Source organism: Alexandromys fortis, unplaced genomic scaffold (assembly GCF_014885135.2).
Source record: "Alexandromys fortis isolate MF-2015 unplaced genomic scaffold, M_Fortis_MF-2015_v1.1 scaffold_187, whole genome shotgun sequence".
Taxonomy (NCBI): domain Eukaryota; kingdom Metazoa; phylum Chordata; class Mammalia; order Rodentia; family Cricetidae; genus Alexandromys; species Alexandromys fortis.
The window spans coordinates 683,080-710,089 of record NW_026068088.1 but is presented as its reverse complement, the minus strand read 5'-3'; the positions used below and the strand labels follow the sequence as shown (position 1 = coordinate 710,089).

The 27,010-nt window shown below is 36.6% G+C and overlaps 1 protein-coding gene across 1 annotated transcript in view; it reads left to right on the top strand.

Moving 5' to 3' along the window:
- The first annotated feature begins 371 nt into the window (after positions 1-371).
- Zpld1 (zona pellucida like domain containing 1) overlaps positions 372-27,010 on the top strand; it is a 41,938-nt gene continuing 15,299 nt past the window's right edge. The window contains exons 1-4 of the mRNA XM_050122374.1: positions 372-477; positions 18,172-18,392; positions 21,509-21,690; positions 23,262-23,334. Coding sequence (XP_049978331.1) covers positions 372-477; positions 18,172-18,392; positions 21,509-21,690; positions 23,262-23,334 — 582 coding nt within the window. The remainder of the gene's footprint in view (positions 478-18,171; positions 18,393-21,508; positions 21,691-23,261; positions 23,335-27,010) is intronic.

Genomic DNA, 27,010 nt, shown 5'->3' with positions numbered 1-27,010 from the left:
TTGTGCACCCTCGATATTTTTCAGGTACTGTTGCCTCTAAATTCATTAGTCTGCTTAAAGTGTGCTGTGCAAACTGGCTAGATGTTGAGCTGAGTTCATCCTACTTACAACCGATTTTTTCTTTCTTATATTGCATATGATCTTGTCCTCTTTTAGGAAAAAACCCATTAGCTTTGTTACCATTTTCAAACTGAAGTCAAGGGATTAAAATTTGAGCCATTGTATGCAAAATCTCCATCCTCATTTTTTATGATTACTTTCTATGACCCCCCCTGGCTTTGACTGGTGATCTATAAGCTCTTTGTCCAACAGCAAAGAAAAAGTGATGGTTGGTATGCCCACATGCTTGTTATTCTTTTCTAGATTTTACCATGGAACGGATATGGTTGCTGCTCCTTCTAGCTGCTAGGACACATCCAGCGTCTGCTCAGTTCAACAGTTACAACTGTGATGCCAACCTCCACAGCAGATTTCCTGGTGAGTCTGGCCTTCATCTATTGTTTAATTGATTCTGAAAAGAACAGTTATGTGTGTCTAGCAGTCATTTAAATACATATAGAAAATGAGGTCTGTCTGTCTCTTTACACTGAATGAATATTAACAATGGAAGATGAGATCAAGACAATATTTCTGGATTTTTAATTTATATACACATTGACATACAGAGTGGTTATAAAAGTCAATAATATCATAATGACTGCTTGCAAATATAAAAAGTATAGTCAGTGGACAATAAATTCTGAGTCTAATTTTCTTCAAAATTTGCCTAATTGATAACATATTTCTGAACTTAATTCAGACTTTTTAAAACTGTCTTTACATGTGAATATATTTATTTGGGAAATCATGTTTATTGAAATAGCTGTGAAATATTATGTGATATTTCTAAAATATTGTTTCAATGAAATGTTTGTGACTATCAAATTGCATAAGTCAATTTTCAAATGAATTTCGCAAAACCTACCAATATAATAATAGTTGTGAAATTTGTCCATATTGGTGGACATGTCCTACAGATCAGTAAGCCAACACATAATCAGGAGGTACTCTAAACGTTGTGTAAGTGTCATTCTTCATTAACTAGAATTACCTCATATCCATTCCACATTTACAAAGTAACTATCCGAGAGTTAGAAACTGCTTTCCAAGTCCACCATGTGAACTGCAAGACCTTTGGTCAGCATTTGCCTTCTCCATACTTGCCAAACTTTCAATTTTGGAATATGTGAGAGTAATAAACCAGAATAGAGCAATTAGTAGGTGGCTTCATTTGTTGAGGTGAGACTGGAATATGGCCAAATGGTTTCATAAACTCAGACCTATTGTCTGGGTTCTTGGCCTGTGAGGCAATATATAGAGGAATATCTATTTTGTGTAATATGTTCAGAGGTGAATCTGTAGAATATGTGAAGGTGAGATTTTAATAGTACTGAGTATCGCAAATAAATTCTCTTTTAAAGTCACCTTTACTTTACAGCTAATCTCTACTTATAAGTGAGTACATACCATGTTTGTCTTTATTGGTCTGGGTTACCTCACTCAGGATGAAATTTTCATCTGCCTTCAAATTTCCTGATGTCATGTTTTTAAGCACTGAGTAAAGCTCCATCGTTTAAATGTACCACATTTTTTTTTGTATCCATTCTCCAGTTGAGGGGCATCTAGTTTGTTTCTAAGTTATGGCTATTGTAAATAAAGCTGCTATGAACATAGTGGAGCAAGTGCCCTTGTGATATGATTGAGCATCCATTGAATATATGCTCAAGAAAGATATCACTGAATCTTGAGGTAGATTGATTTCCAGTTTTCTGGAAAACCACTATATTGATTTCCAAAGAGGCTGTACTGCACTCCCACCAGCAGTAGAGGAGTGTTCTCCTTGCTCTAATCCTATCCAGAATAAGCTGTCATTTGTGTTTTTGTTCTTAGGTGTAAGATGGAATTTCAGAATCATATTGATTTGCATTTCCCTGATGGCTAAGGACATTGAACATTTCTTCATGTGGAATTCCCTTCTGTATGCTGTGAATATCATTGGTTAATAAAGGAACTGCTTTGGGCCTATAGCAGAACTATAGGGGAACAGAGCTAGGCAGGGGAAAACTAAATGGAATTCTGGGAAGAAGAAGGGCAGAGTCAGAGAGAAGCCATGGAGCTACCACAGGAGACAGATGCTGAAACTTTAGCTGGTAAGCTACAGCCATGTGCTGATACACAGATTATTAGAAATGGGTTAAATTAAGATGTAAACGTTAGCCAATAAGAAACTAGAGCTAATGGGCCAAGCAGTGATCTAATTAATATAGTTTCTGTGTGATTATTTCGGGGCTGAGCAGCTGGGAACAAACAAGCGGCCTCCATTTCAACAAATTGGTACCAAATTGGCAAATTAAAATCACTTAAAAACATGAGAGAGCTTGAAAAGGAATTCCAGATACAAAAATACAGAGTTTAACACAGCTTCTTGCTGTTTTCTGGTGGTGTGCTGCAGCTTCTTTAACATAGGTTTTCCTGAGTCAGTGGTAGCAAAAACAAACAAACAAAAACATACAAGCTGCAAATGCTGGCTTTCTGGGCCATGCTGCCCCTGAGACCTCTGGCTCTTTCAGGAGACCGAAAATTTAAATGGGGTTTGTAAGCAGCATGTTACAAACTGCTTAATGGCTAGACATAGACTGGCTGCATACTTGGAACTGAGGCAATGAGCATGGCTTGTAGAGGTGGTGAAAGGACTTCCCCCATGTTGGACTGTGGGGAGCAAGCATGAAGTGCCGTATATAGCCTTGTAATGCCGCATCTCAAGTTCATAAGAAGCACTTAGCATTTTAAGAATTAGTTCTGGTCAGAAAATAATCATAAATACACAATAAAGACAGATTCAGCTTGAAAAGACCTCTAATTTGGTCACAGTCTTTAATAAGTATATGTAGGCTTGGGAAAGAGAAGAAAAAGAATATAGACAGTTATAAAAAGAAGTAAATGGTTTAAAAAAGGATAAAGTTTTTAAAGAGACAGAGTAAAGAATAAGCCATGTAAAGATGGGAAATATTCAGAGAATTCGGATTATGTATATTATTGTGTTTTTTTTTTTTGAATTTTTTGACTGCAGAGAGACATTTGATACTGGGGACTGCTAAGCCAAGCCAATATATATATATCTTGAATTCAAAATATGAGTCTAAGGATATGTTGCTTTGGAAAAGAGGTTCTTCAATTGTTTCCACAGATGATAAGAACCTGTGGATTGATTCCAGACTAATGTGATTTAATGGACCAAGACACCCTGAAATGTTGCCTTGAACACTCCTCAAAAATTACTTTATCCAACTGCTGATACACCATAAAAGACCTGATTAACAGCACCCCCAATCACCAGAAAGTAGTCTAAAATCTATGCCCATATTCCCAAATATTGTTCATAAATGTTTGTTAATATTTAACAGGGGATATGCTATAGAGATGGATACATTGCATTGGCATGGATCTTGTTTTTTTGATACAAATTTAAGGTCAATTCTGTTATATGTATTTCTTATCTTGATTAAGGTATTTTTTAGCTGTTTGTCTAGCTCTCATAATAGTGTAATATATAATTAAGAAATATAGGTTAATAGATAATCATCTATAATAGTCAAGCTTGTAGTCATGTTAGTTAGATTTTCTAGATGTACAGAGATGTATTTCAGATGGATAGGCATTCTTCAAACCTTTCAAAAATTATAGAATGTGGCATTTAAAATGTTTTAAGAATTTAAGACTTCTCATGACAATGAGACACATCTCCTCCTGGCAGCACCAATCTACTTCAGGAGGAAGATGGGCATTCAAGAGGCTCCTTATGGAGTTTTCTAGTCATTTGGGAAAACAAAAACAAAAACAAAACAAAAAAACAATGCTTTTGCCTGTATGGGTTGGTGAACTGGACATGCAGGCCCCCAGAGAAATGACTGCTGAACTTGCCTAAAGGTGAGTCAATCCTTTGGCGTTCCTGCTTCATGAAAGAGTATGCCAGACGTTCTGAAAGACAGAGAAAAAACTGACTGACAAACTTCCAATATAGGCAGAGCTGTCTTGAAATTTCCTGCTTTGTGAAAAAATCTGCTTGATACTATGGGCCTGTAGGCTGAAGATAAGATGCCCCAATAGTACAGAAGAACTTTGGGTGACTGTCTAGGCAGTGAGATGTCTCCATCAATTCTAGAGGTTTGGAAGGTGCTTATAATGAACTTACTGTTTATCTAGGTAATAGTATATCCTTCTGGAGTCTTTGATGGAATTGAAGAATAGATAGTTATTATTATAATTATCCTTAGTTATGATAAAAAATAAAGTAGATATAAATATTGTAACTAATTTTTGCTTGGTACCTGTTTTGTTATATGTAATTTTACTATATTAAGGTTGAAACTCTAAATTTTTATTTTAAAAATTTCTTTAAGTGTTTCTCTGCCATCTGAGATTCTTCTCTTGAGAATTCTCTGTTTAGTTCTGTGCCACATTTTTAGATTGGATTATTTGTTTTTGGATGTCTAATTGCTTGACTTCTTTATATATTTTGGAGGTAAACCCTCTGTTGGATATGGGGTTGGTGAAGATCTTTACCTATTCTTTAGGCTATCATTTTGTTCAGTTGAAAGTGTTCTTTGCCTTACATAAGCTTTTTAGTTTCATGAGCTCCCATTTATTAATTGTCGATTGTCGTGGCTCAGTAACACAGAGGGCTCAAGCAGGACTCATGGGTTTTCCTGGGATGAGGAAATAAGAAGAGATCTCCCAGGTAGACTGGAAGAAGGGATGGGAACTTGAGGGATCTGATTGGGGGGGGGTCATGGAGAAGGAGAGTAATAAAATAGAAGACTGGGAAGGGAGGTCATTTCTGGGTCAGGTAGAAATGTGATGCAAGGGAAACACCCATGAATCTACAAGGATAACTCCAGCTAAGACTCCTAACAGTAGGTGGAGATGTAACCTGGGCTGGCTATCTCCTGTTATTATATTGGTGACTCTTCCAGTTGTCATCAGAGAGCCTTCTTCAGCCAGTAACTAAGGGAAAAAGATGTAGATGCACAGCCAAACATTAGGCTGAGCTAGGGGAAACTGCTGGAGGGAGGAAGGATTGTAGGAGCCAGAGTGGTCACAATAAAGTGTACAAAATCAACTAACTTGGATCATAGGAACTAACAGAGTCTGAAACAACAACCGAAGAACCTGCATGATACTGACCTATGCCCTCTACTGATATGGAATAGTTGTGTAGGTTGGCCTACTTGTGAACTCCTACCAAGGGAAATAAAGACTATAATACTTTGGCTGGCTCTTGGGAACCTACCTATTCTTTATACTGGATTGCCTTGTTCAGCCTTAATACAAGGGGAGGTACTTAGTCTAACTGAAACTTAATATACCATGTTCTATTTATACCCATGGAGGCCTGGCCCTTTCTGAATAGAAAAAGAGGAGGAGTAGATTGGGGTGGGGGCTGGGCATAGGGAAGAAGAGGAATGAGTGGAAACTGGTCTGGATGTACAATAAATAAATAAAGTAAATTAAAATAATCTTTAGGATGGACAATTTCAAATGCACACGTAAGTAAGAAATAGTTAAAAAAATCTCAAGTTGGTCATAGAGATTTATTTACTATGTATGTTAATAATTTTTCTTTCATCTCTCCCTTCCACTCTTCTTTCTAGGCTATTTTAAGTAAACTTATTTTTCATGCTTTGGTATGCATATCTAATGGAAATAAGTTTAAAAATCATTAAACTTTATGCACATATCTAATACACTTAATAATTCCTTGATATGCTTTAATGCTCAGCCAAGTTGCCTCTAATTTGATCATTTGTTCTATGCTATCAAATCTATAGGATCCTGACACTGTGGGTGCAGCTGCACGCAAGTCAAAGGCGCTTGTCAGCATGCTCTTCCTGCAAACCCTATGAACTAATTAGAGCTGCAGTTTTGAGTAAATCATATTTAATAGTATTTGGCAAGAATGTTCCTTGTTATATAGTTTAATGGAGATTTTCTTACTCTGTTTTGTAGGCAGGATAGAGACCCTGAATCTTTTGTAACGTGGTTTTTGGTAGGTGTGATACAGTCTGTTTTCTTTAAGGAAAGAGACATTTGGAAACGTAAAAAACACAAGTTAGAAGAGACTATGGGCAGAGAGAAAGACTAAGGGGCTCCTGGAAGTGGGAGTAATGGGAGGAGACCGCGTTGTTAAGAGAAATGTTTCTGTTTCGCTCAGCAGAGGGTGAGATTGATTTGATTTGGGAGAGTAAGGGAAGGCCAGATGATATTTTGCCCACAGGCAACTGGTGTGGATGCTGTTAACTAGTGCGGAAAATAAAAATACTTCGTGCTTTAAAAAGAAAGTTGGATTTTTGGAAACAATAGTTTAGGGGAACTTTCTGGAGAATGGATAGTGACATCGTCTCTCTCCTAGTAGGAAGTGCAGACCCGAGTCTGAGAAGGGATATCCAAAGTGAAAACAGTTCTATAAAGTCTGAATCTCTGCTTGGTGTGTGAACAGAAAATGGGGGTGACATAAATATGGCAGGTTTGTCAAAAAGGCGAATGTTAAGATTATTTTTAGGGTGAAGGAAAAAGAAGAGTAGCCTAAGCCAGAAATCTAGATGAGGAGTGTTTTTAGACCCTGAGCACTGCATTCTCAGAATGGAAAGTCCACAGATACTGGAAATACTAAGGAAGAAATGAATAATAAAGAAAGAAAGTATAGAATGGTATAGGCAGAGGATGCAATCCTGTGAGTGTAAAAGCTGTTTCTTTCATTTAGGAGAGAAAGAGAAATAAAGACACAGAGAAGAACAGAGACACTGACTGCTCCTCAAAACAGGCAGTGGAAGGAGCCTTTGCAAGAGCTGAGAGACCAGATGGCTAGATAGGGCAGTCTAGACAGGAACTTATTTGAGTAGGTAAAGGGGTTCACTTGTTCTAAAGATTCCTCAGCAGAGACAAACTGGCTGATGTAATTCCATGTTTCTTCTCCTCCTTTTCTCCTTCTCCTTCTTTCTTTTCTTTTTCTTTCTCCTTCTTCTCTTCTTCCTCCTCCTCCTCCTCCTCCTCCTCCTCCTCCTCCTCCTCCTCCTCCTCCTCCTCCTTCTGTCTCCTCCTCTTCCTTATTGTGCTTATATTTTTCCCATTTTATTTTTTTTTATAAAAATTTCATACACTGTGTTCTGATCACCCAAAACTTCTCCCAGATCTTTCCCACTGTCCCACCCACACAACTCCACACCATTTCTTTCTTTCAAAGTAGAATGAAATGTGTTGATTGGCCACCAAGTGACAAGGACAGCAAAAGATCATATTTATTCTGTGGTATAAACTAAAGGACTATGCTAAAAGCATTCATTTATAGTAGCTGATAGTATCTACTGACCACTTACAGAAAATCATTTTGAGTAATTGTGGGATCCATTATCTCACCCTAAGCATGTCATTTTTGTCTCTAAATATGACTGAAATCTGTACTTGCACCACATAAATGAATCTAATTAACATTTATGATTAATAATAAGTGGTTATATGTTCTTGATTTGTTCCAGAGTCCATTAGTCCATTAAAAATGATAATCATGTGTTGATATTATCACTGAAATAGAATTTCTTTGTCTAAAACTTCTCTGTGCCTACATAGTAAAGAAGAAAACATCTTTGGCATTGAATAAGCATTAATCTTAACGTGTCATGTGTACCATGTCAATGGCATGGATAGTTTGAAGATTAAAGAATTTGTACCCTTTACCCAAGTGAAACAGTCATTCTGTGTATGTTTAGACAAATAATAACTATCCTTGGTGTAAGACTGTGACAGCACCATTAATCATACATCCTAACTTTACCTGGTAATTGACTGCTTGTGTTGTTAATCATGTTCATCTAGAGGAAAATTTATCTTCCATACTATTATAATTGGAGTTGTCTTGCTATTTTGAAGCAAAGTTTACTCTAAAGGCAAACCTTTTCCTCCTCACAGTGTCTAGGAGATAGCGATGTTGTTATCTCCCTTGCTAAGTAATGGGATCCCTGGGTCATCAAGGTTAACCAAGTGCTGTCTACTTTTTCTAAATAATCTGTGTATAATTCAAAGAGGACAGAAAACACAACACCATGTGATTTAAAGTAAATCCTCTAAGAACAGGGAGGAAGGAGAATTCTCTAATTTTCAACATAGAGGACCAATTTAATTTCCTGTTTCAATCTTACAAATGCCAAAACAGTCATAGGCATTTTCCCGGATCTTTCCAAATGTACCTACTTATATACAATCACCCACATATACCCATGTTTAAAATTTATATTAGAGGAACAAAACATCCCAAAACCCAAATAAAGTAGAAGTCTCGGGAGAGCTTTAGGATTTTATGAGTATTACTTCTTATTATGTCTTGTTTTGCAGGTTGTTTGTGGAAGAATAGAGTGCACAAATAAAGCCGAAGAGTTAATTGCTCATTGCCCTTTGACTTTGCATTTCTTTCCCACATCAGAGCTTTTCTTGGGGTCAGCAGGAGCTCCAGGATCTATTCAAGATTCTAAGCAGAGACAGAATGAGAATGAGTTTGGCAAAGGAGAGAAGGGCTGTCTAAATGCAAAGCAATGTTAATAAAGATAGGAATTATTCTCACCCCATCTGACCTCAGCTGTTTTAGGACACTGAAGCTATTTTCTCTAATTTCCATGGCATTTATTCTTGGACCAAGATAGCTACCATGGTTCTAATTTGTTTAAATTTAAGGAAATGCCGTCTAATTTTGAAAGTAGTGAACTCTTTGCTACCCTAGCTAATGAAAAGGAACAGACTCATGAGCTGCTGAGATGGTACACACTCTCCAGACTAAACACACAGCTAACTTTTAAATACTGGACACTATATTTGGACAGGTGAAGTCTATCAATAAGAGTGCTGGTCTTTGAGACTGAGGGCTACGTTTTGGAGGCAGCCTCTGCTTTCAGAAGGGAGTAGTAGGGCCAGGTTAGGCAATATTTCTAGTCTTGTGAAAAAAAAAGCACAACCAGAGAGACCACTGGTACTAGAACACTCATGTTCTGACACCATCAAAGGGCGAACTAAGTGGTTATGAGAAATCCTGGGCAAATCAGTGTTTCCTAACTTTAAATTTGACACTCCATTTAAAATAACACTAATACCAATACTAGGGTTCATGTTCTGAGTGATAGGTACAGCCGTATTTGATTTCTCACAACAAACAAGCAAAGCCACTTTTTTTTTTTTTTTTTTTTTTTTTTTTTTTTTTTTTTTTGGTTTTTCGAGATAGGGTTTCTCTGTGGCTTTGGAGCCTGTCCTGGCACTAGCTCTGTAGACCAGGCTGGTCTCGAACTCACAGAGATCCGCCTGCCTCTGCCTCCCGAGTGCTGGGATTAAAGGCGTGCGCCACCATCGCCCGGCCGCAAAGCCACTTTTAAACCTCATTTTGTAGTAGGAAAACAGGATTAGATTTTGTCTAATGTTGTCAAGTTAGCACTCAACAGTGATATAATGGTAGGACTCGTTCTTCACGTGTTGAAGCCCCTGCTCTCAAACAAACTTTAAATAGCAAGTTTAAAGATGATGCTAGGACGATGACTTATGCATAAAACTATCTCCTCGTTAAAGAATCAAAAAGCCGTATGGTGAGTTTATTTGTTTAGCCTTTCCAGTTAAAGAATTAAAGGGTAAACTACACATAATGAACTCATTTTGTCTTTGGCTTTGCTTAACGGTGGCGTTGTTCCATTCCTGAGGAGCAGGTAGTGTAATCGTAATTTCAGGGAACATGTCTGGTCATCCGTGAAGATAAAGAAAGCCATTTCTTCTGTCTTCCTACTCGGGGCAGTATTTTGGTCATCCGTTTGTCAAGGGGATGTCTGCATCCTGCTTTGCACTTGTGACGATAATTCTTAAACAGACGAGGCTGAGGGACTGATTCAGGCACTGTGTCTGTCACATTCTTATTAATCGACAATGATAAAACATTGTAGAGGAGAAAGCAATTAGTCAGCAAGAGCAGCAACTGAATAATTCAGCATCCACCCCCCCTTTAATAGTGAAATATTTACTACATAAAAATTGTACCACCATTGTACCTCCTTCCCTTTTTTTCCTGCCTTAAAACGTTTATCAGACTCTTCTGGTTCCAAGGTAGAACAGCAAATGTGATTATAAGTCTTCAAAGTTTGCCTCAGACTCCACATGAATATCTGAGAGCCCAGGAAACAGCAGCTTGTATTTGCTAACGAGAAACAGATGTTGCTATGAAAAATAAGGTGGTGAGAAACCTGTTCAATATAGAGAGGAAACTTGAATCCCTAATCCACTTTAAATTCTTCATCAGCTGCTGGTATTTTGCGTAGATGAAATATCAATACCCCTGAAGGAATTCTTGCTGTTTTAGTACCAAAGCCCGATTCTTGTATAAAAACTTTGTGAAAGGAAATATAACTTTAAAAATGAGTTAAAGAAACACACACATCTGTTCTCTAGGTAATTTGTAAACTTGGTGCAAACATCCACTGCTTTTATTTTAGGAACAGAAGAAACAGGAACGATATATAAATTATTCTTAAAGCCTATGATGATGGCACAGGTTATAATTAGAATATTTATTGCAGTCCAGGAGGTAGGTGATTTCCAGTTGAATTTTTTTTATGAATCTTAAAGCATTATATCCTTGTGCAGAAAACATTCTTTCTTCTCCACACAACTGGCTTTTGTTTATGCTGTCAGCTTGGCACAGATACTTCTTTTCAGCGTGTGCACATCAGCCTGTGAATATAAGATTATGTCCATGTGATCCTTGCAGCTGAAGTATGTGGAGCCTCTACCTACTCACAGTGGACCATCCACTGTGTTGCACATCTCCAACCATTCCAGAGTCTCCCATGGGCAGGGAATAGTTCTCAGTCCCTTTCATCACGATGCACTGCTTTTGCTAAAAGCACCACTTTTGAAAAAAAAAACACTCCACTTGGCACAGTAGTGTTCTGCTGTGGTTTGTGGAATGCGGTGTAGATGAGAAAGGGAGACTGGTTCTTTCCTCAGCACTGTCACGTGGGTTGTTCCTGGCATATTAAAGCAGAGGTAGGCTCAGGCTCAAGACACTTCTGTTCAATTTCATTCAGATTCAAAATCAGATATTTTCTTGGACTAAGAAGGGAGTTAAACATATATATATATGTATATATATATTTTTTCTCCCTCTTGTTGCTTTTATATTTGAACCTTCCCTCTTATTCATCTGTGCATCCTGCATCCCATACCCATTTGGTGGGAATGCTTAGTTCCTCCAAGTAAAATCTTCCTAAGAGCTTCTGTCCAATCAAAATAATTAGCCGTATCTTAGCAACTGAATTGACTGAGAGACTTATCACATCAGCATCACCTGGGAGCTTGTGAGAGGTGTGAGCAGTGCAGGCCCCACTTAAAGTCTTACTGAGGCAGAATCTGTATTTTAATGAGCTTCCCTGGTAATCCACTTTTTCCGTAAAGTATAAGAGGTGACACTTAGAGAATTCATGATGCGCTTGCTGACTTTATATATTGGAAGCCACCATGTCAGTGCCATCTACATTCACAACTGTCTGACACTCGCTGCTATTAGTCATGACAGGCATCAACTAATATGTCAATGGGAACAGTAAATGAATTTAAATTTTCTAGAAAAGAGGTAAGATAACAAGTTAGCAAGATTAATGCACACTTAAAAAGTAAGTAAAAATACCAGAACAAATAGCAAAACACTATGAATTGTGTACTATTTCATGTTTTCAATGTGAAGTCAAATAGTAGCTACCTATAAGATTACCAGTGTTCACTGAAAACTCTGAAGGCAGAGCCTTTCTTAGGCAGTCGGTAGAGACAGAGTGAGGTACGGAAAGTCAGGGTCGGTCTGTCTGTCACCATATCTTTTCTTTGAAACTAAGAACCTCATGTTACATAGTTAGTAACCATGTGTGCTGTTTGTGAAAGATTTACAGCAAAGGTATAACAGAAAAACATTTGCTAATGTTATTAGGCACTCTGGGAAGAAAATCTAGAACCTTTGATAAGTTTATAATTTAATGGAAAAGCAAATATCCGCTCACAGATAAGATGAAGGTAATAAAAAAAGAAACATAGCCTCATTCTTAAAGCAGTATGGAACAGAGCACATGATAAAAACCAGGGATATCAATACTAGGTAATCACAGCAAAGGACTGCTTGGATATTACTTTGTCTGCTATTAATTTAATTTTCTTACTTGATTGTTTTCCTGAGTGGTTCCAGCTAACAGCATAGCTCACTATTTAGAGTTGACAGAGAGCAGTTTATCGTTCCAATTCGCATTTTTGTTCTTTCCCATCTGATATTAATTTACTCTTCTTTCTGATGCCTATTGTGCCCTTTGTCTCGAGTGTCCCATACAGACACCAGCCTCTCAAAAACTAATTCTGTCCTCTTTATTTTCCCTGAATTCTTTATCTCAGGGAATAATTTCTTCAGCCACTACATCACCCCCCCCCCAAAAAAAGGCAAACTGATTGCGATTGATACCGACCACTCTTCATATTGTCACCTAATCAACTTCTTCTAAGCCTTAGACAACTACAATTATTTCACTTGTTACTGACCGTCTCCTTCCAAACACCCTTACTTGACCAAGGTAGGTGATAGGTCATGTTTACAAAGTACTTTCATAACATCAGGCTTTTGTTTTCAGGGGCCATTTTCCAAATTTCTCCTCTATTGAATGAACCACAATCTATAAGCTTCTTGCGGTAACAGTGCATCCTCAGGCTGGGTGGAGACTGATACCTAATAAGTATATGACAAATGTACTTTTGAATCTGTTATTGACATGAGGTAGGAAGATTTAGTTTGGACATGGTAACATTAATAGCCTCTAGTCTATAACAAAAGTAGTACATGATTTTTAAGTACTAGAATTTATGTATAAGATTTTTATGTACTAAGTAAATTTTTTTGTACTAGATCATGGTCTAGAACAAAAGTAGTTCTAGAACAAAAGTCTGGAACATGCTTTTTAATGTTTTCTGTTTAAAGATACTGAGTGCATTTAATTCAAAGACCTGCTTACATAGTCACATAATAGTCATAACGGTCATCATGCCTTACCCTGATGCAAATTTATTGAAGTCATGCAAAGTATAAATGTGCCATCACTCTGCCAACTATCTAACTCCTCATGTACAAAATAAAGTATCCTGATTGGAAGTTCATAGACTATACTTACCCTATAAATGGGTTAGAGACATGACAGACCTCAGTATACATATGTGAATAACGGTAATACAGAACTTCTTTCCCCATGAGTAAAATGCTATTCTTTTAAAATATAATTGTACTTTTGTCTTTAGGCAGCACTTACTAGCAACATGTTTGCAGAATGTTATACATATACGGAATAAGTAGAGCTGTCTTCCTCTTTTCCTTAACAACCCCATAGTCAATTTATGTCAATTCAGCAACATACAGATAAGGCCACAAATTCTTAGCTTGTGACAACCTGACTCATTTTTATATCATCTTAATACTTTTGAAATTTTAATTAATTTATTACTTTACATATCAATCATAGCCTCCCTTCCCTTTTTTCCTCTTCCCCACCCTCAACCTTTAACTTGTAGATCTATATCACCTTTGAGTGCTCTCAGAAGACTTAGCTTCGTCAAATTATATTATACTATTATAAGAACCTAGATCAGTGCAATTAATGAAATCACTGGTATCCTGGTATCTTCTGATACTGGGATAGAAATATCCTGAAATCTGGCTTTAAGTTAGTACTAATCATTGCAGCGCAGTGATTAATGTTTGCATGACAAGAGAACATCAAAATGGAGGTCAGTCTTTACTATGTTTTTAAGTTGTAGGATGCTCAAGAGTCAAACATAAGACAGAACATGAAAAATCAGAGTTAGATGGTTGACAAAGTGATGGCACGTTTTATACTTTGCATGACTTTAATAAATCTGCATCAGGCTATCGCATGGCCACACTGATAGGTGAATGGAATATGCAATGTTGTTTTTACCAGTTTGATTTATTAACATATATTTCATTTTTTGAATGAGACATTTAGGCTCTTACGATCTCCATGAAATACCTTGGCATGTTGACAATGTAACAGCACACAGACTGTGTAAGCATGTCTGTGGGTTAAATGCATTCAGTATCTTTAAACACAGAACATAGAAAGTCATCTCTTAGGGACAATCACTGCCTTGCTCTCACTATTAACTCACTCTTACTGGGTTAATAGTCAAGTATCACAGAGCAAAATCTCATTGATGCCAGTCACTGGCAAGTAACACTTCCAAAAAGATTAGTTATTCAAAACAAGTATTATTAAATAACTGGAAAAATATCTACTTGGGCTGTAACTGTACTTTAGCAACTTGAAGTATCCTTTGCTTTTCCTCTCCAAGTTTCCCAAATGGTGAAGTTGAGCTGAATGGATGTCTTTAGTATCTACAAGCAGGAAAATGGGAAAATGTGTTTCTCTGAGGGACAGTGAAAAGTCTTTAGAAAAGGCCAGGATGGATTTGTACAGATCTCCTTTCTTCCCCCGTGAAAGTCCTTTAATTTGTTGCTATATCTTCAAGTGGAATCAGTTTGGAGTGAATTCAGCTCAGTTGCAGGGTTACAAGGCTTCAGCTGCAAAGCAGAAAATGGAAACAAGCTTAGGTCTGAACCCAGAAACCATTTCCATCCGCTCGGTGAACTCTAAGCACCAATTAATTCTCTCAAACAGAGGTGTGGAAGTTGAAGACACTGGCCGGCTTAAGTCAGGAAAGGAAAATGTCTCTTTGAATATGTTTATTGATATGTAATTTTTGCGCATTTATAATATATCAAGTAATATAATCTCACTTGTTCACTGACCATCAGGCAAACTCTTAATGAACTTGTTAAATGCTGAAGATTCCACTCAACTTTTAGGTAAATATTTTGCCATGGTAAAAAGACAGGTCATTTGGTTTACAAAGGTTTCCCAGATCTGTTCTTGCCATATGGCTTCATTTCCTGACGTATTTTCTTTGCATTTTAAAATATGATGGAAACGACACTACCTGCATCCCAAACACTCAAAACATAATTTTTATTCACACTACCCCACTGGCTTTTAATATTTTGCACTCTTTTATTTTACATAGCCAACTCCTGCAAAGTTAAGCTCAATGCCGTCTTCTCCAGAGAGCCAGTCTTAATGAGCTCACCTGGTCAACTTTGGCTTTCTCTGTCTTCCTCACATACATACGCTGCCCAGTTCTTCTCTGGGTCGTGCTATTGTTCCTGCTTTCCTGAACTGGTTGATATAAGCAGTTCAAAACCCTTAGCGCAGTCTATTGCTCCAATACTTTATTTAATGAATTAATTCCCCTCTGGGGTGCATTGGTGAATATAAGAGGTTTGGTACCTTCTGTGACGTTCAGTTTATAAGACAAATATCAAAATGCATGCATAATTTTAACAGTATATGGCAGCAAAAACCAAAAATAACATACTTTGTATTTAGGATCAAGGAAATCTTTGAGAAAAGATATGAAATTTGAGACCTGCTGGGTTGAGTCAGGGTTACTCAGGTACAGTCTGGGTATGGGAAGAGCTTGCAATAAAGTGTATGTAGTAAGATGTGCCAATCTTAAGGATGCACTTTGAAATCTTGGCATTTTTAATTTAGGGTACATTTATAGAACTCCAGGTAGATCACTATTCATGAATCCTCCAAACATTCTTTGTGCTCCCGTGCTAGAAAGTCCTGTCCTAGGAGGTAAACACATTCTGGCATCTGCCACTCAGTAAAATCCTTTTAAATACCTGCAAAACATTTTGTTTAAGAAATTGAGGGAATGGGCATGAAACAAAGAAGAGAATGTGGAGTGAGGCCAGGGAAAGATCAAGAGATCTTGCAGAGCTAGTTAAGGTGTGGACTTTGACCTCCAGGAAATGACTAACTGTTGAGGCTCTAAATAAGTAGTTAGCACAGTTGGATTAAAATGCTACCAACTACACCAAAACAATAGTTCACAGATACTCAATAAATACTTTTAAATGAACTTTTTTTATTGTAGGAAAGAAGATCACATAAAATTATGGTTACTTTTAAATGATTAATGTTGCTTAAGGCTGTAGAGATATCGCCCAAACTAAGTAGATTTGTTATCATCTGTGTTGGCCAACATATATTCATTTGTCTGACTTTCCCACCTATGAATGATTAGAATTTTTGTGATACACCTATCCCTACTATTTTTCTTTTGCCCACAACAAAATTTTCAGTTATTGCACACAACTGTAGCAAGTTTAAAATGATTACCAAACATGGAAACTTCTACATTGATTTATTCACTTTCTCAAAATATAGTTCATTTTACTTGTAAAAAAGTATAGAGAATCATATTTCAAAAAAATCTACTATTGACACTATTTAGAAGACTGAGTTATTTAAGTAAATTAATTTTTTGCTGAATATCTTGAACAAGATTTACATATTTATCAGACGAACACTGATGTGGGATGTCATTTTGTATATGTGTTGCTTATATTGGTTGATGAATAAAGCTTTTGGGGTCAATAACATAGTAGAATAAAGCCAGGCGGTAAATCATAACACAAATAGAGAGAGAGAGAGTAGGTGGAGTCAAGGGGGTCTGGACAACCGAGAACGAAGGCAGTCTCCACCAAAAAACAGTCTATATCATATGCCAAAAACTATTTTACTGTATTTAGTTTTTTCTTAAACAATCAGAGTAATTTATCAGAGCAGTACAAATGCCTCTTGTTTGTTTCTACATTTTGTAAATTCAATGCCTGCTTCAGATTCTTCGTTTTGCTGGGACACCCTGTTAAAAGTGGTGAACTTGCTGTATTCATTTCCTGCACAGACTTAACAAAGTCTCACCCAGTGAGGATTTTAAAACAATGGGCACTTGTTGTCGCCCAAGGTGAATTAAAGCCAGGGATGATTATCTCATGGTTCTGAAGGCCAGAAATTCAGCATCAAGGTGTAGCTACATTCCCATCAAGAGTGTCTGACAAGCACTCTGTCCTGTCCCTCTGTGGCCTCGTGGTGTTCAGACAGTCTTGATGTACCTCGGCTTCCAGACAAGTCATTCCACTCCCGTCATCAGCTCAGGTTCTTCCTTGATCTTTCTACTGCATCAGCCGTATTCAACAAAGTTCACTTTACTGCAGTGGCCTCATCATCTCTTAATTAATTAAATTTGTAGCAATCACATTTTCAAATAAAATCTCGGGATAGGATACCACCCAGTGAAAGTAAAACCTGTTGCTAGGAATTACTCATCCTTGGAACTCTCCTTTTTCTACTCATTTTTCTTTATTATTTGTAGGAGAACGGTTAGAGGCATGAAGAGTCTCTCTCTCTCTCCTTCTCTCTGTGTGTGTGTGTGCTGTGGGTTTATGCATGTGCTCATTTCATGTCTAGAAGAATGCTTCCTGATAAATAACAGAGCCATGGGGAACCACGCAAGCTATGTTTTACTTTTCTATGGCCAGCTAATGCATGCATAATCACTGGCAATTTTTTTCTTTGAGCAAACTGTGCATTTTGCACTCAGTATCAGCAAACTATTCTTCATTTTCTTTCTCCAAGATGATTTACTGTAGGCTAAATAAAATGGGCCTGTTCACGATGCCTTCTGTTTCTGTGTGCTGGTAGCATGAGCTACCAAATAGCAATGCGTTGAATAATTTGGTGGACGGTAGGTTTTAGCTGCTTCCTTTCTCTTGAGAAAACACATCACTTGTTCTGCTTCACTCTAGACAGGAAATCCGAATAACTCAGTTACTCCAGTCCTAAATTTCCTCAGTAAACTGATTTTCTCCACTTAATTCTCCTGCCGTTCAACAGTGCTAGACCGACATTTTATGCGTATCCTCTGAACATCAGGCTCAAGGAAACAGAGGTGACTTATAATATCTAAAAAAAAATCTCCCCTTAAATAACTAAGTCAATGGTGATATTTCATGGCTCTTTTTCTTAACGACCTGTACACTGGATTGAGAGTAGAAATGAGTTAGACAAAGGAGATGGCAAAGAAACCAGGCAGCACTCAGTCGTCCACCTGCTTTCTACTGCGCTTTTATGACTAACTTTTGCTTTTATGTATTTTTTGTTTCAGCTGAAAGAGACATCAGTGTCTACTGTGGAGTGCAGGCCATTACAATGAAGATTAATTTCTGCACAGTCCTTTTTTCGGGTTATTCTGAAACAGATCTGGCACTGAATGGAAGGCATGGGGATTCCCACTGCAGGGGCTTCATCAATAACAACACCTTCCCAGCAGTGGTCATTTTCATCATCAATCTCAGCACCTTGGAGGGCTGTGGAAACAACTTGGTGGTAAGATTCCTATAAAACCCAGTGCTGTAGCTGAGGTCGTAAATAAACACGCTCCCATTTCATGAAATAATCAGGAGCCCAATCGGTCTTCGGGAAGAAATTCCAATAAAGCCAAACAAATCACTTTCTTTTGCCTGTTTGAAGTATAAACTCCCAAATATACACTTCTGTCTTCTCATAATGGTTGTGTTGATAGGAGCTGGGCCGTGGAGAGGCATGTGCTGGGCTGTGCTGCTCTAAGCAGCTCTGTTAGACTGACTTGGATGGGCATCTCTAAGCACAAGCCATATTCCTTACACTTTATGGATGCAACCGTTTTTGTTCTTTTGTGGTGATATAGACCGGATGACCCCATTTAGTAAGAAATATTAAATATAGAATGGGACACTTGAACTCTTATTTCATATTTACCCTTGACTGGTTGTCGCTGATACTTTGTAAGATAGCTGTGTTTCTTGTGTGAACTTCTTTACGGCGTGGGACTGCCCTTTGCATTTAAAATACTTATCATACCCAGTTTTACCCATGCAATTCTGGCAGCACCTCTTTTCAGTTATTTTGATAACCAAATCAGTGTTTTGAGCATTTTTACCATGTCTAAGAATTTATAATTAATATCATTCATTATTTTATTAATTCACTCAACACCAAAAGTAGGAATAAGAAGAAATATATACTCCAGGGAATAAAAATTAATTGAAATTAATAATATGTGGTGAGAATACTGATTATATTAAATTTCACCTAGTACTATATTTTATTTAGCTTGCTCAAATATCATTTTATCAATCCTAATAAAAGTGGCACAATACACACAATAGCTTAGCACAGTAAAGAAGAAAAAATTGGTTTTCAGTCTTCAAAAAAAATTATGACCACAGATTCAAAAGGAAGGTGTGATTAGTCTAAGAGCATGGTTTCTAAGATTTGGTAGGGGCTAGCAGACAGGAAAGAGATTTATTTGAATCTCCTTCTTTATCTTATCCCAAAGGGCAGTTACAATATTGTGCCCGTGACCATTTCCAAGCCTGCAGACTACGTATTGTTGACTCTTTTTATTAAAAACGTTTATTCATCTCCCTGAGTTGTGTTCACAGAGGTTATGAAGCAGACCTAAGGGAGAGGGCGCTTAGTTGATTATTGCATTATTATTAGTTGATTATTTTGTTTTCTAGTGGAGGGAGCACAGGTAGGGACCAGTAGAATTTCCCCTCCTCCCACTGTGTTCCAAAGCCTCACTTTCATAGATTGATGCCAATGTTGCCTTGCTGCCTAGAAAATATCTCCAGAGAAAGGGCATGGAAAATGTTATTTTGCACATGTGTGCTCTTCACATTTTAGAAAGCAGCTGAATATAAAAAGTGTGTGTGTGTGAGATGTGTGTGTGTGAGATGTGTGTGTGTGTGTGTGTGTGTGTGATGTGTGCATGTGTGTGTGTTTTTTACAGAACTGATATACTTACCTAGTAAGTCAGGCAAATGGTGGAAGGAAGAGAGGCTTTCTTAATTTCCATATTTTATCTTTGGTATCACCAGCTTTGGAGACTCCTCAGAGGACATTCCTATGTGAGAAAAAGCCAATAGACTACTATGTCAGTAGGTTGGAATTAAAATGAATGTTCCCTTCCTGCCTGTTTTGTCTCTTGCATAAGCAAGCTATTTGCCTTTTTCCTGTCTGTGTACTGTTAGGCCCATGCATAAAGTTTATCCTATTACTGAAAATCTAATATTACTTATTACAGAAATATCTCCTAATAATATTTGGTAAATGCTCTGTGATATTTGACATGGTGAGAGAACTATTATATTCTCCCTTGGTCTCATGAAAATCAGAAACATTATTATTCCAAAGATGATTTTTTTTCAGTTTTACAAGTATTTGGGGATCTAGTGAAAGCTAAGCAGTGTTAAGAAACACAAAAGTAAGCAACATTCTTTATAACTTCTGGGAGTTCATGGTCTCCTTGAAATTTGTCTGAGAGTGAGAAACTCCATGATCCACCAAAGAAAACAGTGGAAAGGATCATTCTTAGTAGGTGTGTGACTTGCATTTATTTGTTCAAAAGTTAGTGGTAAGACCCCTGACATGGTGCTGCAGTGAAAACACCAATGTAACGTTGAGGTGGGACCTGTCCAACCGGGCATTCTGAGGCTGGTTAAGGGAATGCAAAGAAAGCAGGCTGCTTGTGTGCTGCAGAGAGAAATCATTGCAGGCTTGTGGGCAAGTGAGAGGGTTTACTGGGGAATACGTGGTGTTCTACATGGGTAACGGTCCTGAGGAGGAGAAAAGGAGAGAGGTGGTAGGAGTATCGAAGGCCAGAGCAAGGAGGGCTTGGCGCAGGAGCGTTTTATTCATAGTGGAAGTCTAAACAGGCTGGCAGAGTGGCTCCTCAGGTCAAACCTGGAGATGTGCACTCTAGTGACAGAACCACAGAAGGGTGGGAGGAGAGAATCAATCCCACAAAGTTGTCCTTTGAATACCTTATGTGCACCATGGCTCTCATGCGGTATGCACACAACAGTAATGTGCCAAAGTCTGGGGCTACAGAGATAAAACAAATCTTTTAAGATTTATTAGAAAAGTTGGGATTTATCAAAGTCTGGGACAAACAGAGATAAAACAAATCTTTTAAGATTTATTAGAAAAGTTGGGATTTATCAAAGAGGTTTTAAAATGTCAATTGTAGACTTCTACATATGTAATTTTTCCTTTCTTATGAAATAACTAAAAGTCAAATGTCAGTGGTACACATAAAGTTCCATTGACTTTAAAAGACACAGTGTCCCTTAACATTTTATAAAGTATATTGGGAGCATGGGGACTTTTGGAGGGGATTAAAGGGGAGGGAAGAGGCAGGGAGGGGATCAGAGTAAAATATAGAGCTCAATAAAAATCAAGAAAAAAGAGAAGAGAAAGTGGGAAAAATTTAAAGTCAATACAACACTAAACAAATAAATAAAATAAAATTTTATAAGTATTATATTTTCAAATCTATAGCATGTTATAGCTGAACCAAAATGTGAAATAGGTGGTCAAAATATTTTATTTGTATGTAAATTGCATGAATGTGCAGATAGAAACATTTCATTATTGAACTTGATTTGATGTCCTAACAGGTTTCCACACTTCCTGGTGTTGGTGCTTCTGGAAATGCAACCTCAGTACAGATAGGAAATATTTCAGGATATATTGATACTCCAGACCCGCCAACAGTCATCAGCTATCTTCCTGGGCTCCTTTACAAATTTAGTTGTAGTTATCCATTGGAATACCTGGTTAATAACACCCAGCTTGCTTCGTGAGTTCATGTTTTATTCTTATTTTCTCATATTTTCTTTAGACTTGCTTCTTATTTTTGATGATTGTTTGTAGTCAACCTCAAACAATGTGATGGAGTGGAACATTGACACATCTATCTATCTATCTATCTATCTATCTATCTATCTATCTATCTATCTATCATCTATCTATTAATCTATCCATGTATCCACCCATCCACCTATCATCTTTCTGTCTGTCATCTACCTACCTACTTACTTCTGTATCTATCTATCTGTCTATCTATCTATCTATCTATCTATCGATCTATCGATCTATCGATCTATCGATCTATCGATCTATCGATCTATCGATCTATCGATCTATCGTCTATCTATTAATCTACCTATCCATCCACCCATCCATCTATCACTTTCTGTCTGTTGTCATCTATCTACCTACTTACTTCTCTATCTCTATGTATGTATGTATGCATGTATCTATCAATCTATCTATCTAATTATCTATCTATCTATCTATCTATCTATCTATCTATCTATCTATCTATCATCTATCGCTATCTAGCATTCTTCTTATTTCCTTTGTTCAAAAGTCGTGGGTGCTTATGTAGTTCTGAAGTTTTGCATAGGTTATCATATCTGGTCACTACAATTCTGTGTCCTGCCTGATCCAACTGCCACTTGTTCTCCTGCTGAATTCTACAATTCCAGACTCTGAGTTCTTATGATTTTTGCAGAGGGGTGACGATGGATGCAATAATGCAGGCCCAAGAAATTCTAGACAAAGAACTAGAGCTATAGGATATATCCATGGAATTATTGATCATTTCCAAAAATACATAAATGAAGAGACAGTATGTCTAAAATATAATGACCTAATTTTTTTTTGAAATTTTTGACAAAATGGAATAACTGAATAATGAGTTTCCCTCTCTAATTTGATGGTCTGTATTATAAGATTCTCACTATTATTTTATCTTAATACATGGAGATAAGGAAGGTACTTTTTGTTTCATGGTTAAAAATACAGAACATTCTACCATATTGATGGTATGTGATGATGTCAAAAGCAAAGTTTAGAAGTGGCTATGTCTAAAGGATAAAGGCATGGGAAGAAGCATCCCTCATTCTATCTTCACCTGGCATATCTAAGGAATATGTTCATTTATTCAGTTAATGCTTGTTAAATTCCTATTACTTATCACGTACCCTGTATTCTAGCATGGACAAACTAGAATAAATCCCTAACTTCATAGAATGTCTTGTGAAATTGATGACATTCTATGTGCCTCAAATTTAAGTTCTTAGGAAATGAATTTTCCAGAAAAAAGTATCTTACATATGTAATTCCAAATAAAAAGATGACTTTATCAATAAAATATCATAAATGACAGTCTGTCTTTATTTGAGTTTCCTTGTTTTTTGATAGCTTGTCATTTTGATGATTTAAACACTACACCTATTGAAGGTCTAGTTAAAAGCGTGTCAAGCTAACTCCGGAGTTTATTGTCTAAATTCTAACATCTGGGTATAAATAAAATTTTTAATTTAAAATCTCATTAGTGCGTTCCCTCTTTCCAATCGGTTTTAGGTCTTCAGCTGCTATTTCCGTGAGAGAGAACAATGGGACATTTGTCAGCACTTTGAACTTGCTCCTTTATAATGTGAGTTGATGGGTGAAAGACATTATTTTTCCCTCTCACTGTTGTGAGGAGTCATTTATGTGAATAGCTTTTCTATAAAAACCTCCTGAAAGCCACATTAACCCTGCTGTAGCTTGGTAACATTTATCCATCTTACTTTCATTTTCATATATCTTTGTTATAAAGGTGTGCTATAAGCTCTGATAAATTTTCTAAAAGCTGATGATTGAAATTTCATACCAAAAATGTGATAGTTACTTTGAGAATCCATCTACATTTATTTGCACCTCTGTGTGTGTATGTGTGTGTGTGCATCTGTGTGTGTGCGTGTGTGCACATGCACACGCATGTATGTGCATATGTGTATGTGTGTGTTCATAGTTAAGAGAATATTTGGAGGAATAATGTTTTTATCAGATGATATACACAGTTTGAATGAAACTTCTTGGAGGCATCACTGGTGGCGAATGTGTTAATATTTTGAACATGGGTTCTGACTGATGGTAGTTCTGTCACATCTGAAATAATTTGGATTGATGACATAGCATTGTCTAAACTTTTTTCATGTAAATATTGAGAATGGCAGCAACACGTGAAAAATACATGGATTTCTATTTATAACTGTAACATTAATCCCCCAAATGATATTTTCATGTTGATTAAAATTTTTATTCATACATTTTAAATGCCTGATTTAAATATCAATTTTTCAATCTATCAACCAACATTTTTGTAAATTATGAATCTGATTTTTGCATTATTATTCATGTCATCATGGCACTGAGTTATAATTCATGCAATTGATTTAAAAGTCAGTGCTTTATCCTTTGAATATAATGAGCTATAAATATTGTAGTAGGACATTTTCCAAAGGCATTTTAAAAATCGTGTTTATAAGTTTGTAGTTTGACACCACAGAGTTCCAAACAACACATTAAAATGTGTTGAACTGAAGATTGCCTTTCTGTCATTTGTAAACTTTCTTCCGCAAAGAGACTCTGCCAATTGACTTGGTTCTGTACATGTAGTAACCATGTACTGATAGTTTGTTCAGAGGTTGGCCAGCTATTTTATTGTTTGCAATATTTATAAAAGTAGTTTTCTATTATAAGACTTGTCTCTATTGAGTTTGGTGTGTAAACTCTTTAAGGTAGAGTTGAGGCAGAACATGTTAGAGTCAACAATACTTAATAATGCTACTGAGTGAGACAGAGATGAGAATTTCCATTATTAATACAGTGAAAAATACGTCCATATGCCACTCAATGGCATCTTTATTTTCTGTGAAATTAGACTACTTTTTTCCATTGTAAAAGTAGAAAATCAAACCACGGAAGTATGAATCTCTTCAAATTTCAATTCTGTAGTAGAAGATAATCACTTTGTCATATTATAAATGAAAGAGTACTAAAAGTTGAATTTTTAGTCAGTTTTCAATAAAGTATTAATAATTGAATTATGCCAAGTGGTGTTGTTGCACATTTTAATCCCAGCATTTGGAAGACAGAGGCAGGTGAATCTCTGTGAGTTCAAGGCCAGCCTTGTTTACAAGAGCTAGTTACAGAACAGCTAAGACTGTTACACAGAGAAACCCTTTCTTGAAAAATCAACCAAATAAATGAATAAATAAATATTGAAAATTTAAAGTTCCTTATCAATTACATCTTACAATTCAATAATTTCCTACAGTTTCTTTTATATGTCTCTGTGTGTGGAGTATGTGTGGGAATGTGTATCTTCTCTATGTGAGAATTCATGTATGCTTGCAAAAGCAAATGTGGAGGCCCTAGGTCATTGTCGGTAGTCTTCCTGACTTTTCTCTCCTTACTGAGTCAGGATCTCTCAACTGAACCCAAACCTTGTCGATGGGACTAGTCTAGCTAGCCAGCTTGTTCAAGGGATCCCCTCTCTGTGCTTCTAGAGTGCTGGGCTACAGTGCTCACCTGACATTTTTGTTGTTGTTGTTGTTGTCTTTGAAGGAGAAGATTCCTGGTTTTCATGCTACATAGTAAGACTTTTAATCATTGAGCTCTCTCATGCCAGGTTTGAAATTTAATTTTCAATAAACATGCTTAATATTTTTGGAGCAAATTTAGGATTATAGACAATTTGATTAAAAAAATAGAACATTCCAATACATCCTCATACACCTGTATACATTTTCCCCTATTATTGTGTCCTCTACTATTATGGTTTATTTGTTAGAACTAATGAACTGGTTTGGAGACATCCCTGTTAGCTAAGAGTGACCATTTACATTTATTGTACCCTTCACATTGTACATTCTGATAATCATAGGATACACATCCATTGCTGTTTTGTGTAAATATCACTGCCGCAAACTATTCTAACATCATATTATTTTGTTATATCGCAAGACGCTAAAAATTATGAATTCACATTGTACAAGAAAGTGTTGGGATACTTTCATTAATTGATTCCAAACGACATTTATTATTTATTTGGGATTTTAATATTTAGTTACCTAATTGTAATTGTATTGTAGCATTTAAATTTTAATGTCATTTTACAGCCATTAAGAATTTGTTTTCCCTAGAGAATTTTTTGTTAGTAAATCCTTAGGCATGCTTTCAAGTTGTTTTACATGTCTACTGCTGAACTCTTTTCTCTGGTTTGTTGTTAGGACAGAAACAACTGAACACTGTCCAGAAACAACCCTCTTCCTTCTTTTGCGTTTATGTATAATAGACACTATCTATGTGCATGGAAAAGCTGTAGTTATAAACATATAATTTTTATTGATGATGAATTCTTTAAATATGAAAGCTATCTATCTATCTATCAATTCAACTATTATCTATCTATCTATCTATCTATCTATCTATCTATCTATCTATCTATCTATCATCTATCTTATCTATTATCTATCTATCTATCTATCTATCTATCTATCTATCTATCTATCGGTTTTTGGAGACAGGGTTTCTCTGTGTATAGCTCTGCCTGTCCTGGCACTTGCTCTGTAGATCATACTGGCCTTACACTCACAGAGATCCCCTGCCTCTGCTTCCAGAGTGCTGGGATTAAAGTCGTGCGCCAATTGTGGCCTCCTCTTTGTATAACATAAAAGTAGCTGTTTTCTTCTTTGTGGAAATAGAAAGCTAGGCTGCCATTTCTGTTTGAACTGTATGCAACTATTACTGTTTGCTGAGTGGTTGAATAAATAGGACCGTACAAACAGGAAAGAGAAATTTGATGACTCATGACCCAAACACAAATGGGTTGTACATCGTTTGCAAATGTTTTATGAACTTTTTTTTTTGAAGAAAGTCAGCATTCTTTGGGACAATATTAATGCAAATATAAGGTGTATGAACAAGATAGGTAAAGAATGGAAACTTACTTAAAGATTTTGGAAAAGGAATCCAGAAACATTATAAAAAGAAGCACTATCTGTCTGCCATGGCTATAGAAGCCATTGCTGCTAACCACAGAAATATAGAAAATAATTAGAAATTCAGTGCTAATGCTTCCCCAGATGAAGCATGCAGTTCCGTGTATACCTGCAGTTTCAAGAATGGAATGTTCCTGCATGGATACAATTCTTTCAGATTCCCAACATCCAAATTTTAATCTTAAAAATTAATTCTATATATACTGCCTTTGTCCAGTCAGATAAATGTGACATTCTCCATATTCTTTGGTGACTAAAATTTTACAATGAATGTTAAAAACG